Consider the following 20,149-nt stretch of genomic DNA (forward strand, 5'->3'; position numbering starts at 1 on the left):
ACCTTAATCAGAAGCATATATCTAAGGTAGAATATTCCAAATTTTTAGGTGTGGCCACTGATGAGAGATTAAATTGGAAGAAACACATTGATGATCTGCTGAAACGTTTGAGTTCAGCTACTTATGCAATAAGGGTCATTGCAAATTTTGGTGATAAACATCTTAGTAAATTAGCTTACTACGCCTATTTTCACTCGTTGCTTTCATATGGCATCATATTTTGGGGTAATTCATCACTGAGGAATAAAGTATTTATTGCACAAAAGCGTGTAATCAGAATAATAGCTGGAGTCCACCCAAGATCATCCTGCAGACATTTATTTAAGGATCTAGGGATATTCACAGTAGCTTCTCAGTATATATACTCTCTTATGAAATTTGTTGTTAACAACCAAACCCAATTCAAAAGTAATAGCAGTGTGCATAACTACAATACTAGGAGAAAGCATGATCTTCACTATTCAAGATTAAATCTAACTTTGGCACAGAAAGGGGTGAATTATACTGGCACTAAAGTCTTTGGTCACTTACCAAATAGTATCAAAAGTCTGACAGATAACCAACAAGTATTTAAGAAGAAATTAAAAGAATTTCTGAATGACAACTCCTTCTATTCCATAGAGGAATTTTTAGATATAAATTAAAATAAAACAAAAAAATATTAATAAAAAATAAAAAATAAAAAAATAAATAAAAAACACAAAAAATGAAAAAGTTGTTATATTAACTTAAGTATGTTGTTAAATTAACTTAATTATGTCATGTATTGGAAAATTTGACTCGTTCCACATCATTACGAAACATCGTATTCATGATCCATGGAACTAGTATTAATCTAATCTAATCTAATCTAATCTTCCTTCTCTAATATTGTTACAATCCTGTTTCCAGTAGATATACTATGTAACTCCATTAAAATTCAGTTAATTGCACTAATTGTGCTCACTGAGGCAATCCTAAATGCTTACAATGTATATTAACCACATATGAAACAACAGATAACAGATCAGTATTTTGCCAAGTCAAAACTGCTATTATATGCACATTACCTATACTGCCCACAGCATAGCACTTTGAATTATTGTCTTTACTGCCATGTTCCAATGCCCCACATACTACTAGTGTCTTTGTCATTTCTTTAGTGATGTATTTTTACCTTTTGTTTTACTATGTTTAATGTCATATATGGTGCATGATATGTAACACAGAAGTATGTTTCATATTCCAGTAATCTCATTAATTCATTCACCCATGAAGTCCCATACATACTATCATTAAGTTATACATTATACATTAAGCTATACATTAACAGGCGGCTACTTCTGTAAAGTATACTAATAATGAATCAGTGTTTAATAATTTGAAGCCATATTGAACATTAATCAACCACAGCTGTTTCAAAAACACGAAAAGGTTTTTAAGTACTGCTACCAGTCACAAATTTGTTGACTGCTAAATTATTTATTTAGAGCCATGTTTCAAGGTGATACATATCACCAGGCTATAGCAGCATTACAAAGACATTTAACATAAGTGTATACAGACATTAAAGCCTTTTTCTTTTCTTTTCTTTTTTTTTTTTTTTTTGCATGACTGCTGTGATCAACCTGCAGAGAGTGAAGGATAACCTGATAAGAGGCACCTCGTACTATGTGATCCTCCTCTCTCTCCACAGAATGATCACAACAGTCATGTAAAGAAACCTTAATGTCTGTACACATGTTAAATGTTTTTGAAATGCCCCTATAGTCTGATGATGAGGTATTACCTTGAAACATGTTGCTAAATAAATAATTTAGTAGTCAACAAAATGACAACTGGTAGTGGTATCTGGAAACCTTTTCATATCATTAGTGTTAATCTACTCACACTGATTATTATGAAACGTTACAATACATAATTATGTATCTTAAGAAAAAAAAATACTTTGAACGAAGTTCTGTGCCTCCCCTTAAACCACTCAGCTTCTGATTTCAACTACATACTAAACATTTATGTATTTCAACATGAATAAAGGAGCTAGATATGGTGACACTATCTGCACAATGCTTCTCAATTTGATCTTCGAAGTAACTGTACAAAAACTGTGAAGCAACTATACAAAAACTGTAAATATCTGGACACATGGGTGTAAGAATCACAATGTTGGCTGCATATGTTGACTTTGCAGTTATTAGTAGATGAAGGATGTCATTGTGTAGAGTATTGGTGGCAATGAAAGAGGCCGCACAGCATAGGGGACTGGAAACTAATGAATATAAAACTAAATATATGAAATTCCATAGAACAGGGGATAATAAGCTGGATAATTTGTCAGCAAACTGGTTTTAATTTTCAGCATTTAAGGAATTTTGAATACCTAGTGGCTAACTTTGATAAAGTCAATTCCATGTCCACTGAAACAAAAGGCCGCATTTTGAATGTTAATAAGTATTATCATACATTTAAATAGCTTATGACATCTCGGATGGTAAACCGACAGCTCAAAATCACAATATATAAGGTTCTGATTAGGCCATGGTTATTTATGAATGTGAAGCAAAGACGCTAACCAGGACTGACGAACAACTCAGAGTATTTGAATGAGGAATACTATGGAAAATTTCTTGAGGGATCCAAAATAATGATGGTACCTGGGAAGCAAGGACAAGTTATTTAATATATTATCTCATACAAGGAGCTGATATTTTAGGGCAAATTAAAAGTAAAAGAACAGTTCGGTTGGGAAATATCCTAAGGATGGAGGACACAAGAACTACACAGAAGGTCTTCCAATGGAAAACAACACAAAGAACATGTAAGCAATGACTGGACAACGTGGAAGAAAACATCAGAGACTAGGAATCGGAGGATGGAGAGCAAAAGTAAACGAGTGGGCAGAATGGAAGAAAATTGTTAAGCAGGTAAAGACCTACACAGGGCTTTCAAGCCATAAAAAGGAGACTATCCATTTATATATCTAAAAACAAAGATGGGATGGAGGACACAAGAACTACACAGAAGGTCTTCCAATGGAAAACAGCACAAAGAATATGTAAGCGATGACTGGACAATGTGGAAGAAAACATCAGAGACTAGGAATCGAAGGATGGAGAGCAAAAGTAAACGAGTGGGCAGAATGGAAGAAAATTGTTAAGCAGGTAAAGACCCACACAGGGCTTTCAAGCCATAAAAAGGAGACTATCCATTTATATATCTAAAAGCAAAGATGGGATGGAGGACACAAGAACTACACAGAAGGTCTTCCAATGGAAAACAACACAAAGGACATGTAAGCGATGACTGGACAACGTGGAAGAAAACATCAGAGACTAGGAATCGGAGGATGGAGAGCAAAAGTAAACGAGTGGGCAGAATGGAAGAAAATTGTTAAGCAGGTAAAGACCCACACAGGGCTTTCAAGCCATAAGAAGGAGACTATCCATTTATATATCTAAAAACAAAGATGGGATGGAGGACACAAGAACTACACAGAAGGTCTTCCAATGGAAAACAACACAAAGAACATGTAAGCGATGACTGGACAACGTGGAAGAAAACATCAGAGACTAGGAATCGGAGGATGGAGAGCAAAAGTAAACGAGTGGGCAGAATGGAAGAAAATTGTTAAGCAGGTAAAGACCCACACAGGGCTTTCAAGCCATAAGAAGGAGACTATCCATTTATATATCTAAAAACAAAGATGATGTAACTTACCAAACGAAAGCGTTGGTATGTTGATAGACACACAAACAAACAAACACAAACACAAAATTTATGTACATATGTCCATTTATGTACATATAAAGATTTCCGTGACTATTACAGTTGTCTATGCACTAGAAAAGTTAAAAATCTGTGTGATACAAATGTTAGTGTTAACTAGAAGTTTTATCTCAGAGTTAAAATATTCTTATAAATTGCAGGAAGACTGGATAACAAGGTACTATTTTTAATTATTTATTTATTTGTACTTCTGGAGATAAGAGAAGAAAAAAATTACTCACCTTGAGCAAAAACATTTGTAAACAACAAAACAAAACGTGCTATGTATGTCACTGCAATGCAGCTAGCTGCCAGACTGAACGGAGATGCACAGACTTCTGACACTGCATATAACAACATCAAATACCACTCCTGTTCCAGCAATAAGGCACCCCTTGGGCTGCCACCAATTGCCTAAAAAAGATAAAGGTTCTGTCACAAGCATATTTACTGAAAAGAATTTGGGAAAAAAATCATTTAATATGCTTATTGTATGAATCTAATTTCTATATGCTTCTCTCGTCAATAAATCAGGTGTTATACATAATATCACGAAACTGAATATTCAGCACCTGCATCAAGAAAATCTATATTGCTGTCAGTGAACACTAAATTGATTTTGGTATTGAAGAAGCCAACTGCAGCTAATAAAATATAATCTCTCCAGTTAAATTAGGAATGGGTGTCACTGTAGTCTGAATATGAAACTGACACAAATATAAGTTATGATACTTCCTGACAACTTAAAACTGTATGACAGCCCAAGATTATAACTCTTAATCACATTTATTGTGAGCAAAGTATCAATGAGGCATCAAGGAATGAATCATGGCCCACCTAACAGTGTTAACAACTCACTACCTCTCTCCTAGTTCTCTAACTCCTGAAAAGCTCACTAGCCTGCCTTCCTGAACTAGCACTCCCAAATGAAAGGATGTAGTTGGGAATGTACTTTTTAGCACACTCATAATTGTACACAATTTATTTCTTGAGTTAATCATTTTTCAATCCATCATCAGCAGGAAGTTTTTTGGTTCTATGTAATCAAATTAGCACAACATGCCAGATAGCTTTATTCATGAAAAGTATTCATGCTTGAAAGCTCAGTTCAGTGATACTAACTTGGTACCACATTTTCACTAAACATGCTTTAGTTGACTTTGTTTCTCCAATTTATGATTGATCAGAAGCATTGTGAAGTTTACCATTCAATCTAATTTTAAAGACCTGTGTAAATCACTTTTTACCTGATAAGTCTCAGCTGGTCATTTACAAACAACTTGTGTGGTATATCCGAGTCACATAGTATACTCTGTTGTATAAAAAATCTTAACGAAATAGTGGGCTAATCTGTTATATGAAATGAATTGGTTGTCATTCTTGAGTAGCATGAAGTTGTTTTGACAGCTGCTTAATGACACAAAGCGGACATAGGCAAATGTACTGGGTAAAATACGATAAATAAAATATTAGAGTTACTGCAAGTCTATAAATAACTATTCGCTCTCATACACACTGCTCAATTTTCATAAATGTCTACTCTCTATATAACAGCTGCTCACTTTGTGCTACACTGAAAATGGCATGTCAATGGCAGGTCTATGAACATCTCACAGACAGGACTACTGCTAAGGAGAACTTAATGTATGATGTCTGATCACTTTAACTACACAGCCTATTACTTTTCATGCTCAATGAAACATATGTCAAGAGCCCACTAATGTTAAAGATGTGAATAAATGTCAACTGCAACATCAATCACAGAAACTGGAAAAATGACATACTTTTAATGGAGAAATCCTACTGATACTTATAATGCAATTATCCCAGAAGCTAGAAAGCAAAACATACAACTAGATAAAAACTGTAGCCCAAACCACAGCAAAATTATTCTTATCACCTGGACCTTGAGCTCATGTTGGTTCTTCCTGGTCAATGGCAGATAAACTGAACAGTGGTTCAAGATATGTTCAAGGCATTTGTTAAAGTCAACGAACTGCACCATTAGACCTGAAACTAGCCCTCTAATGTTGAGCCAGATTGGAAGTGTGAATCAGAAATCATTTATAATATGACTGTAGACTTTTCTGGCACATACAGGTGATGAAATCTTCTCTGGCTTTCACGTGGGTGACTGCATTGAAAATCCATGATGTTTTGATGAGTGTCACTCTCATTATCTTCCAGCAATGTGTAGAAAGTGTGCAGGGGTCCCTTATATATACCTGAGTGGTGGCCATCTCTCCTCACTCCTTATTTGAGACATGGGGTTCAGTGATATATGCTAAGAGAGAGACAGGCCACCGTTTGACTCTCAATGCTGAATGCATTGAGAGTCTTGCCCAGGCCTGTGAAGTGTCAACTGCTGGGGGCGTTCTTGGCATACAGCTGCTAGTGCTTTGTCCCATGCCAAATTTAGTTGATAGCTCTCCTGCCTGTTGGTGTGATTGTCATGGAATGTTATCTCAAATGATTCATTGATGATGCTCTACCAAAAGTCACCAGCTTAGCTCAATATTTTTATTTTAAATTCGATGTACGTCCCTCTTCAGACTGTGTTCTGCCACTGCTGATGTATCTTAATGCTTTATTTTCTTTAAAATCAGAAACATCTAGTGGGTATGATGAAATATCAACAAAGTTAATTAAAGAATGTGATTCTGAGCTAAGTAACATATTAAGCTATCTGTGTAACCAGCCATTTATCAGTGGAATATTTCCTGAATGGTTGAAATATGCTCAAGTTAAGCCACTATTTAAGAAGGGAGATAAAGAAATAGCATCAAATTTCCATCCAATTTCACTGTTGCCAGCATTCTCAAAATTTTAGAAAAAGTGATGTACAATCGGCTTTATAACCATCTTATCTCAAATAACATACTGTCAAAGTCACAGTTTGGATTTATAAAGGGTTCTGATATTGAGAATCACAATATCCTTTTAAATAAATTAGAATATTATTGTGTAACAGAAAATGCAGTAAAATGGTTCAAATCATATATCTCTGGCAGGAAACATAGGGTGTTATTAGGAAAGAGACATGTATCAAGGTATCAGGCATCATCCAACTGGGGACTAATTACATGTGGGGTCCCACAATGTTCCATTTTGGGGCCTTTACTTATTCTTGTGTATATCAATGACCTTTCATCAGGAACATTACCAGATGACAAGTTTGTTTTGTTTGCCGATGATACAAACATTCCAATAAATTGCAAATCAAGTGTAGTCTTAGAAAGATCACCTAATAAAATATTTGTGGATATTAATCACTGGTTCCTAGCCAATTCTTTGTCACTAAACTTTGAAAAAACACACTACATGCAGTTCAGAACTTGTAAGAGGTGTCCCACGAGTATATGCTTAACATACGATGATAAGAAGACAGAAGAAGTGGACAGTGTTAAATTCTTGAGATGACAGCTTGATGATAAATTCAACTGGGAGGAGCACACCACAGAACTGCTGAAGTGTCTTAACAAATCTCTATTTGCAATGCGAATTGTGTCAGACATAGGGGATATAAATGAAAAAGCTGGCATACTATGCTTAGTTTCACTCCACAATGTCATATGGGATTATTTTTTGGGGTAATTCATTAAGCCAAGCTAAAGTTTTCCGGGCACAAAAACGTGCAGTAAGAGTTATATGTGATGTGAACTCAAGAACATCCTGCAGAAACTTGTTTAGGGAACTAGGGATACTAGCTACTGCTTCCCAATATATTTATTCCTTAATTAAATTTGTCATTAAAAATATATCATTTTTTCAAACCAACAGCTCAATTCATGGAATCAATACTAGAAATAAGAATAATCTTCCCAAGGATTTAAAGTCACTTAGTCTTGAACAAAAAGGTGTGCATTATTCAGGAACACAAATTTTCAATAACTTGCCAGCAGCAGCTTAACAACCAATGAAATTCAGTTTAAGAGAAGCCTAAAGGATTTATTGGTGGCCAACTCCTTTTACTTCATTGATGAATTTCTCAGTAAAACCAACTGATTTGCGTACATATATTGCAGTAATGCGTTCATTGTGTGTGTGTGTGTGTGTGTGTGTGTGTGTGTGTGTGTGTGTAAGTATAATCTAACTTCTGCACCATTTCAGTGCAGTAATGCGTTCATTGTAAATAAGTAATATAGTAGTTGTATTACACGTTTATTACCTTATAAATAAATAAATAAAATTTTATTTTAAATTCAGTGCATTAGTATTTGTAAAATGACTCTTTCATATAGCGTTCATTAAAAAAGGACAATCATTCCACTTGGGACCTGTGGAATGGTACATTAGCTTACTTGTTTTAGTTGCAAATATTTGTCATGTATTGTTGTTTTTCTGACATGTTCTACATCCTGGATGACCACCTCACTACGGATCAAATGGAATGAAAGTAAATCTAATCTAGTCTAATGCCCCAGACATACGTAGCTAACGTGTTCCATGTAGCATTCCAAGATGGATGCAGCCCTGTGCTCGCCCGATGTACTGACAGCCACACTCACAAGGAATGCTAAAAAGAAAGATGATGAGACTTACCAAACAAAAGCGCTGGCAGGTCGATAGACACACAAACAAACACAAACATACACACAAAATTCAAGCTTTCGCAACCAACGGTTGCCTCATCAGGAAAGAGGGAAGGAGAGGGAAAGACGAAAGGATTTGGGTTTTAAGGGAGAGGGTAAGGAGTCATTCCAATCCCGGGAGCGGAAAGACTTACCTTAGGGGGAAAAAATGACAGGTATACACACACACACACACACACACACACACACACACACATATCCATCCATATATATATATATATATATATATATATATATGCAGATGGATATGTGTGTGTGTGTGCGCGCGCGAGTGTATACCCGTCCTTTTTTCCCCCTAAGGTAAGTCTTTCCACTCCCGGGACTGGAATGACTCCTTACCCTCTCCCTTAAAACCCACATCCTTTCGTCTTTCCCTCTCCTTCCCTCTTTCCTGATGAGGCAACAGTTTGTTGTGAAAGCTTGAATTTTGTGTGTATGTTTGTGTTCGTTTGTGTGTCTGTCGACCTGCCAGCACTTTCATTTGGTAAGTCACATCATCTTTGTTTTTAGGTATATTTTTCCTATGTGGAATGTTTCCTTCTATTAACTATATATATATATATATATATATATATATATATATATATAAAGAAAGATGATGAGACTTACCAAACAAAAGCGCTGGCAGGTCGATAGACACACAAACAAACACAAACATACACACAAAATCTAGCTTTCGCAACCAACGGTTGCCTCGTCAGGAAAGAGGGAAGGAGAAGGAAAGACAAAAGGATATGGGTTTTAAGGGAGAGGGTAAGGAGTCATTCCAATCCCGGGAGCGGAAAGACTTACCTTAGGGGGAAAAAAGGACAGGTATACACTCGCACACACACACATATCCATCCATACATACAAGACACAAGCAGACATTTGTAAAGGCAAAGAGTTTGAGCAGAGATGTCAGTCGGGACGGAAGTATAGAGGCAAAGATGATGTTGAAAGACAGGTGAGGTATGAGCGGCGGCAGATTGAAATTAGGAATTAGCGGAGATTGAGGCCTGGCGGATAGCGAGAAGAGAGGATATGCTGAAGGGCAAGTTCCCATCTCCGGAGTTCTGACAGGTTGGTGTTAGTGGGAAGTATCCAGATAACCCGGACGGTGTAACACTGTGCCAAGACGTGCTGGCCGTGCACCAAGGCATGTTTAGCCACAGGGTGATCCTCATTACCAACAAACACTGTCTGCCTGTGTCCATTCATGCGAATGGACAGTTTGTTGCTGGTCATTCCCACATAGAACGCTTCACAGTGTAGGCAGGTCAGTTGGTAAATCACGTGGGTGCTTTCACACGTGGCTCTGCCTTTGATCGTGTACACCTTCCGGGTTACAGGACTGGAATAGGTGGTGGTGGGAGGGTGCATGGGACAGGTTTTACACCGGGGACGGTTACAGGGGTAGGAGCCAGAGGGTAGGGAAGGTGGTTTGGGGATTTCATAGGGATGAACTAAGAGGTTACGAAGGTTGGGTGGACGGCGGAAAGACACTCTTGGTGGAGTGGGGAGGATTTCATGAAGGATGGATCTCATTTCAGGGCAGGATTTGAGGAAGTCGTATCCCTGCTGGAGAGCCACATTCAGAATCTGATCCAGTCCCGGAAAGTATCCTGTCACAAGTGGGGCACTTTTGGGGTTCTTCTGTGGAGGGTTCCGGGTTTGAGGAGATGAGGAAGTGGCTCTGGTTATTTGCTTCTGTACAAGGTCGGGAGGGTAGTTACGGGATGCAAAAGCTGTTTTCAGGTTGTTGGTGTAATGGTTCAAGGATTCCGGACTGGAGCAGATTCGTTTGCCACGAAGACCTAGGCTGTAGGGAAGGGACCGTTTGATGTGGAATGGGTGGCAGCTGTCGTAATGGAGGTACTGTTGCTTGTTGGTGGGTTTGATGTGGACGGACGTGTGAAGCTGGCCATTGGACAGGTGGAGGTCAACGTCAAGGAAAGTGGCATGGGATTTAGAGTAGGGCCAGGTGAATCCGATGGAACCAAAGGAGTTGAGGTTGGAGAGGAAATTCTGGAGTTCTTCTTCACTGTGAGACCAGATCATGAAAATGTCATCAATAAATCTGTACCAAACTTTGGGTTGGCAGGCCTGGGTAACCAAGAAGGCTTCCTCTAAGCGACCCATGAATAGGTTGGCGTACGAGGGGGCCATCCTGGTACCCATGGCTGTTCCCTTTAATTGTTGGTATGTCTGGCCTTCAAAAGTGAAGAAGTTGTGGGTCAGGATGAAGCTGGCTAAGGTAATGAGGAAAGAGGTTTTAGGTAGGGCGGCAGGTGATCGGCGTGAAAGGAAGTGCTCCATCGCAGCGAGGCCCTGGACATGCAGAATATTTGTGTATAAGGAAGTGGCATCAATGGTTACAAGGATGGTTTCCGGGGGTAACAGACTGGGTAGGGATTCCAGGCGTTCGAGAAAGTGGTTGGTGTCTTTGATGAAGGATGGGAGACTGCATGTAATGGGTTGAAGGTGTTGATCTACGTAGGCAGAGATGCGTTCTGTGGGGGCTTGGTAACCAGCTACAATGGGACGGCCGGGATGATTGGGTTTGTGAATTTTGGGAAGAAGGTAGAAGGTAGGGGTGCGGGGTGTTGGTGGGGTCAGGAGGTTGATGGAGTCAGGTGAAAGGTTTTGTAGGGGGCCTAAGGTTCTGAGGATTCCTTGAAGCTCCGCCTGGACATCAGGAATGGGATTACCATGGCAAACTTTGTAAGTGGTGTTGTCTGAAAGCTGACGCAGTCCCTCAGCCACATACTCCCGACGATCAAGTACCACAGTCGTGGAACCCTTGTCCGCCGGAAGAATGACGATGGATTGGTCAGCCTTCAGATCACGCATAGCTTGGGCTTCAGCAGTGGTGATGTTGGGAGTAGGATTGTTGCTTCATTTCCATAATCTGCCACCACCAAACCACCCTTTTAATACATCCTCACGTAGTTTTTTCGAAATTTTCCCGTATTTCTCCACCCTTTAACGTGTTTTGGCGGCACTAACCTTTATGCACATCATTATCTACCTACACAAGTTCACCACAGGATCAACATAGCCCAGATCTAACCAACCCTTTTTCGCCTTTTTTCACACCAGATCTCCATTTGCTTTCTAGTTTTACCTTTATCTCTCCCCATATATTTTTATATTTATTTTCATTTTCATTTCAGCCTCGTGTTCCACTTTCCACCTTCTAGTACCATGTCACCCTCACAACACCTCCACAACGACCCCATTAAGTTTTATTTACATTCCCTCCGCAAACATGTCTTCGCCCTAGCCAGATTACACTCCCATATTTTATTTTCTTGGGCTTGTCTGACATTTGGCATCACCCCCAAAGGCCTCACACTTAAAGTTCCCATCTCTGGCTGCAACCCTTCTTTCCATCAGTCCCTATACCAGTTCCAAACCGAACAATCCATTGCCCTCACCCACCTAATCCTTCACCTACACATCCACTCAGCCAATCAACACACCCATCAACTCCTGTCCCTAATAAAAGTCCTCAATCTTTCCTCTCCCACATCCACACCAGTTGTTCAGAGCATCCTCCTACAGGCCAACCGCAAATTAGAAAAACATGCCACCCTCCACCTTAAAAAACTATCCAATCTCCTGGTTTCCCACCTCTGGAAAGGCAACTCACTCACCCTTCACAACCTTTCCAGCAAACCTCAACCTCCTCTCATTGCACACAAACCCAGTCTCTCCCATCTACTCAATCTCCCACTTCCAGCTACACTCCCTCCAAAACCTCAAAATTCTAATCAACACACTCTGGAACCACAACACCCCAATTCAGTAGTTAACCTCTCCTCCAAACCTCTCTCCCAATCCGAAACCTCTGTCCTATCCAAAGGCCTCACCTTCAGCCCCACTCCCAGATTTAACCAAACAGCCCTTGTCAAACATTTACTGTCCTACACCCGTACTCTCTGCTGGAAATATCACTTTGCCACGAAGAAAAATGATCCTAATCCTACTCCTAATGATCCAACTCCCCAAGATACTATCCAAATTGAACCATGCCTGGAACAGTTCCGTCCTCCGTCACAGTGGGACCCACCTCCTCTTCCTCAAAATCACCCTCTCCAAACCTTCCAGGAATTTCTGACTTCCAGCCTTGCCTCTCAATCCTTCTTAAAAAACCTCAATCCTACTCCCAACATCACCACTGCTGAAGCCCAAGCTATGCGTGATCTGAAGGCTGACCAATCCATCGTCATTCTTCCGGCGGACAAGGGTTCCACGACTGTGGTACTTGATCGTCGGGAGTATGTGGCTGAGGGACTGCGTCAGCTTTCAGACAACACCACTTACAAAGTTTGCCATGGTAACCCCATTCCTGATGTCCAGGCGGAGCTTCAAGGAATCCTCAGAACCTTAGGCCCCCTACAAAACCTTTCACCTGACTCCATCAACCTCCTGACCCCACCAACACCCCGCACCCCTACCTTCTACCTTCTTCCCAAAATTCACAAACCCAATCATCCCGGCCGTCCCATTGTAGCTGGTTACCAAGCCCCCACAGAACGCATCTCTGCCTACGTAGATCAACACCTTCAACCCATTACATGCAGTCTCCCATCCTTCATCAAAGACACCAACCACTTTCTCGAACGCCTGGAATCCCTACCCAGTCTGTTACCCCCGGAAACCATCCTTGTAACCATTGATGCCACTTCCTTATACACAAATATTCTGCATGTCCAGGGCCTCGCTGCGATGGAGCACTTCCTTTCACGCCGATCACCTGCCGCCCTACCTAAAACCTCTTTCCTCATTACCTTAGCCAGCTTCATCCTGACCCACAACTTCTTCACTTTTGAAGGCCAGACATACCAACAATTAAAGGGAACAGCCATGGGTACCAGGATGGCCCCCTCGTACGCCAACCTATTCATGGGTCGCTTAGAGGAAGCCTTCTTGGTTACCCAGGCCTGCCAACCCAAAGTTTGGTACAGATTTATTGATGACATTTTCATGATCTGGTCTCACAGTGAAGAAGAACTCCAGAATTTCCTCTCCAACCTCAACTCCTTTGGTTCCATCGGATTCACCTGGCCCTACTCTAAATCCCATGCCACTTTCCTTGACGTTGACCTCCACCTGTCCAATGGCCAGCTTCACACGTCCGTCCACATCAAACCCACCAACAAGCAACAGTACCTCCATTACGACAGCTGCCACCCATTCCACATCAAACGGTCCCTTCCCTACAGCCTAGGTCTTCGTGGCAAACGAATCTGCTCCAGTCCGGAATCCTTGAACCATTACACCAACAACCTGAAAACAGCTTTTGCATCCCGTAACTACCCTCCCGACCTTGTACAGAAGCAAATAACCAGAGCCACTTCCTCATCTCCTCAAACCCGGAACCCTCCACAGAAGAACCCCAAAAGTGCCCCACTTGTGACAGGATACTTTCCGGGACTGGATCAGATTCTGAATGTGGCTCTCCAGCAGGGATACGACTTCCTCAAATCCTGCCCTGAAATGAGATCCATCCTTCATGAAATCCTCCCCACTCCACCAAGAGTGTCTTTCCGCCGTCCACCCAACCTTCGTAACCTCTTAGTTCATCCCTATGAAATCCCCAAACCACCTTCCCTACCCTCTGGCTCCTACCCCTGTAACCGTCCCCGGTGTAAAACCTCTCCCATGCACCCTCCCACCACCACCTATTCCAGTCCTGTAACCCGGAAGGTGTACACGATCAAAGGCAGAGCCACGTGTGAAAGCACCCACGTGATTTACCAACTGACCTGCCTACACTGTGAAGCGTTCTATGTGGGAATGACCAGCAACAAACTGTCCATTCGCATGAATGGACACAGGCAGACAGTGTTTGTTGGTAATGAGGATCACCCTGTGGCTAAACATGCCTTGGTGCACGGCCAGCACATCTTGGCACAGTGTTACACCGTCCGGGTTATCTGGATACTTCCCACTAACACCAACCTGTCAGAACTCCGGAGATGGGAACTTGCCCTTCAGCATATCCTCTCTTCTCGCTATCCGCCAGGCCTCAATCTCCGCTAATTCCTAATTTCAATCTGCCGCCGCTCATACCTCACCTGTCTTTCAACATCATCTTTGCCTCTATACTTCCGTCCCGACTGACATCTCTGCTCAAACTCTTTGCCTTTACAAATGTCTGCTTGTGTCTTGTATGTATGGATGGATATGTGTGTGTGTGCGAGTGTATACCTGTCCTTTTTTCCCCCTAAGGTAAGTCTTTCCGCTCCCGGGATTGGAATGACTCCTTACCCTCTCCCTTAAAACCCATATCCTTTTGTCTTTCCTTCTCCTTCCCTCTTTCCTGACGAGGCAACCGTTGGTTGCGAAAGCTAGATTTTGTGTGTATGTTTGTGTTTGTTTGTGTGTCTATCGACCTGCCAGCGCTTTTGTTTGGTAAGTCTCATCATCTTTCTTTTTAAATATATTTTTCCCACGTGGAATGTTTCCCTCTATTATATATATATATATATATATATATATATATATATATATATATATATACCTAAAAACAAAGATGATGTGACTTGCCAAATGAAAGTGCTGGCAGGTCGACAGACACACAAACGAACACAAACACACACACAAAATTCAAGCTTTCGCAACAAACTGTTGCCTCATCAGGAAAGAGGGAAGGAGAGGGAAAGACGAAAGGATGTGGGTTTTAAGGGAGAGGGTAAGGAGTCATTCCAGTCCCGGGAGCGGAAAGACTTACCTTAGGGGGAAAAAAGGACGGGTATACACTCGCACACACACACACATATCCATCCACACATATACAGACACAAGCAGACATATTTAAAGACAAAGAGTTTGTCTTTAAATATGTCTGCTTGTGTCTGTATATGTGTGGATGGATATGTGTGTGTGTGCGCGAGTGTATACCCGTCCTTTTTTCCCCCTAAGGTAAGTCTTTCCGCTCCCGGGACTGGAATGACTCCTTACCCTCTCCCTTAAAACCCACATCCTTTCGTCTTTCCCTCTTCTTCCCTCTTTCCTGATAAGGCAACAGTTTGTTGCGAAAGCTTGAATTTTGTGTGTATGTTTGTGTTCGTTTGTGTGTCTGTCGACCTGCCAGCACTTTCATTTGGCAAGTCACATCATCTTTGTTTTTAGGTATATTTTTCCTATGTGGAATGTTTCCTTCTATTATAACCATATATATATATATATATATATATATATATATATACATACACACACACACACACACACACACACACACACACACACACACACACACACAGGATATTTGCAGTTGCAGCTTGGTAGCTTGTCCTTTACCAAGCCAAGTATATCTTTTGTTTACCATGGTGCTCAAAAGATGGCCTAAATGTTCTCACAATTTTGACTGAGGGAGGCCAAATATAGCGGATAAAGGTGAGTTTCTCTTCCTCTTTTTCTACCTGTTTATTTCCTCCTTCTTTGCAGATCACTGTACCATTTGATCTCTTCACTGTACTCGTTTTGGAGGAACACGTGTCTAAGAGATTGCAGTTTATCTGGGAAGCTTTCCTTTGTCACAGATGGTACATGCTCTGTGTATGCAGTTATTAGAACAGCATAAGGCTGCATCAACGACAGCTCATTACATAAAGGTACAAATTTGTGTGTTAGGAACCAAGCGAGGTGGAACAGTGGTTGGCAGACTGGACTCACATTCGACAGGACGACAGTTCAAACGCACATCCTGCCTTTCAGATTTAGGTTTTATGTGATTTCTCTAATCACTCCAGGCAAATGCCGGGATGGAAAGGGCAAGGCCAATTTCCTTCCCTGTCCTTGACACAATCCAAGCCTTTGCTCCATCTGTAATGACCTCAATGTCGATGGGGCATTAACCCAATCTTCCATTCTTCTGTCCTGTGTGCCAGGAACTCATTCAGAGTCTCTCTACCATGTTCCCACAGAACAAAGGTGTCATCTACCTAACAACAGAAGTGTTTGGGTTTGAGCCATGAAGTTTTTTTAGTGCTCCACATACAGATTCACAATCCTGGGGGCATGTGGATAGCCCATGGCTACTCAACTTGTTCACAGAACTCCTCACCACATGTGAAGTAGGTTGTGGTGAGTACCTGCCCAAATGATTTCAATGTTTGGGCCTCAAAATGATCTGCTAAGAGTTCCAAGGTGTTGAAGTGAGGCCATTCCATTTAACTAATCTTGACCTCCCTGATCAAACATCTCAAATTTCATTGAAATTTTATGTGTACATTCACACATGTCCCCAATGAACACTGGTAAAGTTCAACACTCATTGAAGCAATACTGGCTGAGATACAGTCGTTGCCTGATTCTGTGTGCTACTCTAGGCAGAGCAAGTGTGAATTTCTGGTGATTTTGAGCTGTTATTTCTTGGGCAATATTTTGTTGAAAGAAATGAAATGGCCATATTCTACAACTTTCTGCACTCTCTTCAGAGTAATAATGATCAGAATTTTACCAACAATGTTCAGCCAGAAAGGTTCAGGCGAAATTGCAAAATATAAATGTTATAACTTCCAGTTGAACAAATATATTTCAAGGACAACACAATACATGAAAGTCACAGATCAAGTAAACAGAGTAAGACGTGTGTCACTTTAACAGTCAAATCGTAACTGAGTCAGAGTCTAGCGGCCGCTGGCTGGCTGGCCGCTTAGGCGGCGCTGCTGCTGTATGGCTGGCAGATAGTGCCGCACGTAGAGGACGCGCGTAACCGCACGGCGGCACTTTGAAAGATCAGCAAGTCACAACACTTTTCCCCCCTTTGAAGTTTTTGCACAGGTCTTGATGGAGGTGGCCTGTAGATTGCCAACGTCCATAGGTGTTGTTTGACTGGCCATAAAGTCTCGAGGAGGAGGCTTCCCGTATGGATGGAAGTGTCCCCGATGATAACGGGTTGAGATGACAGGAGATGTGGGGGGTGAATCTGCTGGGGCCCCGTGCACCAATCTGCCCGTTGCGGCAAGTCCAGGAGACATGGGCAATGTGCCTGCGTCCATAGGAGAAGGAGGCGAGTAGAGTTGCTCTGACAGATGATGGTCATCTGGTTCCTGCATGGGCACGTCTCCTGGTGGCGTCAGTTCTTGTGCTGGCACCGATATGATGGTGAGAGGACTGTGTTGCGAGTAATGAGAGATTCCAGTATCCCGAGCATCAGGTAGAGCCGAAGGTGGTGTAGCGGCATCTGGAACAGGCGTTGCCGGCACATGAGGCCGTAGCTGGTCCGAATGATGCACTGCAACACCCGTGTCCATCTGGATTTCATACAGGCGTAGGCCATGGTGTCTTAAGATGCGGCCAGGACTCCATTTTGGCTGCCTGCCATATCCCCATACCCATACAAGGTCGCCGGCGGTGAACCGGCCTAGCGAAGGCACCCGCGGCCATGAGGTGGAAGGCCACAGAAGATGAAGGAGCATGCGGGGCTGTAGTTCACGTAAGAGCTCAGCCGGTCTGTGGTCGCCCATGGGGATGAAACAGTAAGAAGCCAGAAATTGGAGAAGCGCAGCAGAAGTCAGGAATTTCCTCACCTGAGCCTTAAATGTGCGGACCAGTCGTTCAGCCTCACCGTTTGACTGTGGATAGAACGGAGGTGCCGTGACATGCATGAAGGGAACAAAAATCCGCAAAATCAGAAGAGGCAAATTGCGGACCATTATCAATAACAAGAGTAGAGGGAAGGCCTTCCAAAGAGAAAATGCGAGCTAGAGCACTGGTGGTTGCCGCGGCGGTAGGCGACGTGAAATGGACAATGAAAGGAAAGTTAGAGTAGGCGTCAATAACAAGAAGCCAATAAGTACCTAAAAAAGGTCCCGTGAAGTCAGCATGAATACGCTCCCAGGGCTTCTCAGACTAAGGCCACGGTGACAAAAATGACTTCAGGGCTGCGGCCTGTGACGCACAAGGGCCGCAGGCAGTGACCATGTGTGCAATTTCAGAGTCGATGCCGGGCCAGTACACATGACGGCGCGCCAGAGATTTTGTGCAAGAGATACCCCAGTGCCCTTGGTGAAGGAGGCGCAAGACCGAAGCACGCAAAGACGCAGATACCACAACATGTGCCGAAGCATTTTCGGTGGAAAGGAGGATAACACCATCCCTAGCCGTGAGGAGGTAACGCAAAGCGCAGTAGTTCTGCAATGGATCAGAAGTCTTAGCGGATGGACAATCTGGCCAACCCGTCTGAATACAGCGCAAAACCCAGGAGAGGGTAGGGTCAGAATGCGTAGCAGCCGCCAGCCAGTCCCCGGTGATGGGGAACCCGTCCACAACCCGCTGCTCGGCAGCATCCAGGTGGAAACACTAAAGTTCGTTCCTATCGAATGCCAGATCAGGAGCCAAGGGAAGGCCGTCAGCCGGAAATGAATCTCATAATTGAAACGAGACAAGTAAAGAGCCCAATGCTGGATGTGGTGTGCAGCCTTGTCGCGAAGTGACGTTGATGGATGAAACAAGGAAACAAGTGATTTGTGATGCGTAACAAGATGAAATTTGGATCCATAGAGAAAAGACACCAAACTTATGAAGAGCATAAATAATGGCCAAAGCTGTTTTTCAATTTGAGAATACTTTTGTTGGGCAACCGTGAGTGTTTTGGAGCCATAAGCAATGGGTTGTTCAGAACCGTCAGAACAACGGTGCGCAAGGACTGCACCAACCCCATATTGAGAGGCGTCCGTTGCAAGAACAAGATGTTGGCCAGGTCAATAAGTAGCCAGGCACAGGGCCTGTTTCAGCACAGTCTTCAATTTCTGGAAAGCCGCATTGCATGACGCGGACCAGTGAAAAGGCACATTTTTATGCAACAGGCGATGCAACGGCTGAGCCACCGAAGCAACAGACAGTAAAAACCTGTGATAGTATGCTATTTTCCCCAAGAAGGCCTGCAGTTCCTTAACAGATGTAGGGCGAGGAAGGGCATCAATCGCAGTGACAGTTTGCTGAAGCAGACAAATAGCATCCCGAGAGAGTTGAAACCCCAAGTATGTGATAGATGCCTGAAAAAATTTTGATTTCTGAAGATTTCACTTAAGACCGGCAGTCTTTAACACATGAAAAAGTATGCAGAGATTCTGAAGCTGTTCTTCAGTGGTGGAGCCAGTGACAACAATGTCGTCCATGTAATTTATACACCCAGGGACAGTGAGCAATAAATGTTCCAAGAATCGCTGAAAGAGAGCAGGGGCGCTGGCAACCGTGAATGGCAATCGTTGGTATTGATAGAGACTGAAAGGCGTGTTAAGGACCAGAAACTGCAGGGAAGCAGCGTCGAGAGGAAGTTGATTATAAGCTTCTGACAGGTCAAGTTTAGAAAAATACTGGCCTCCAGCAAGTTTAGTGAAAAATTCTTCAGGTCGAGGCATAGGGTAAGTGTCGATAAGGCATTGAGCATTTACAGTGGCTTTGAAATCACCACAGAGATGAATATCACCATTTGGCTTAGCAACGACAACGACAGGAGAGAATCACTCACTGGAAGTGACAGGAAGCAAGACCCCTGATGCAGTGAGACGATCCAGCTCCCATTTGACCTGATCACGAAGGGCCACAGGAATGGACTAAGCCCATAAAAACTTAGGCCGAGCAGTGGGTTTGAGAGTGATGTGAGCTTCAAAGTCGTTAGCACAGCCTAACCCAGGACAAAAAAGGGATGAAAATGTCGTCGACAAGGAATCCAATTGAGCATAAGGAATAGCATCAGAGACGATATTGACAGAGTCATCTATGGAGAACCCAAAAACGCGAAAGGCATCAAAACCAAAAAGATTCTCTGTGTTACTACTGTCGACCACAAATATGAGAACAGTGCGAACAACAGA

General features: G+C 42.4%; 1 protein-coding gene across 2 annotated transcripts in view; it reads right to left on the minus strand.

Moving 5' to 3' along the window:
- LOC126174997 (RING finger protein 145-like) overlaps window positions 1–20,149 on the minus strand; it is a 195,814-nt gene that overhangs the window by 109,861 nt on the left and 65,804 nt on the right. For both annotated transcript variants that reach the window (XR_007535506.1, XM_049921484.1), the window contains one exon: window positions 3,987–4,158. Coding sequence is in view for 1 of the 2 variants with exons in the window: in XM_049921484.1 (XP_049777441.1) it covers window positions 3,987–4,158 (172 nt within the window). In the remaining variant the exon portion in view is untranslated. The remainder of the gene's footprint in view (window positions 1–3,986; window positions 4,159–20,149) is intronic.

This window comes from Schistocerca cancellata, chromosome 3 (genome assembly GCF_023864275.1).
Source record: "Schistocerca cancellata isolate TAMUIC-IGC-003103 chromosome 3, iqSchCanc2.1, whole genome shotgun sequence".
Classification (NCBI taxonomy): domain Eukaryota; kingdom Metazoa; phylum Arthropoda; class Insecta; order Orthoptera; family Acrididae; genus Schistocerca; species Schistocerca cancellata.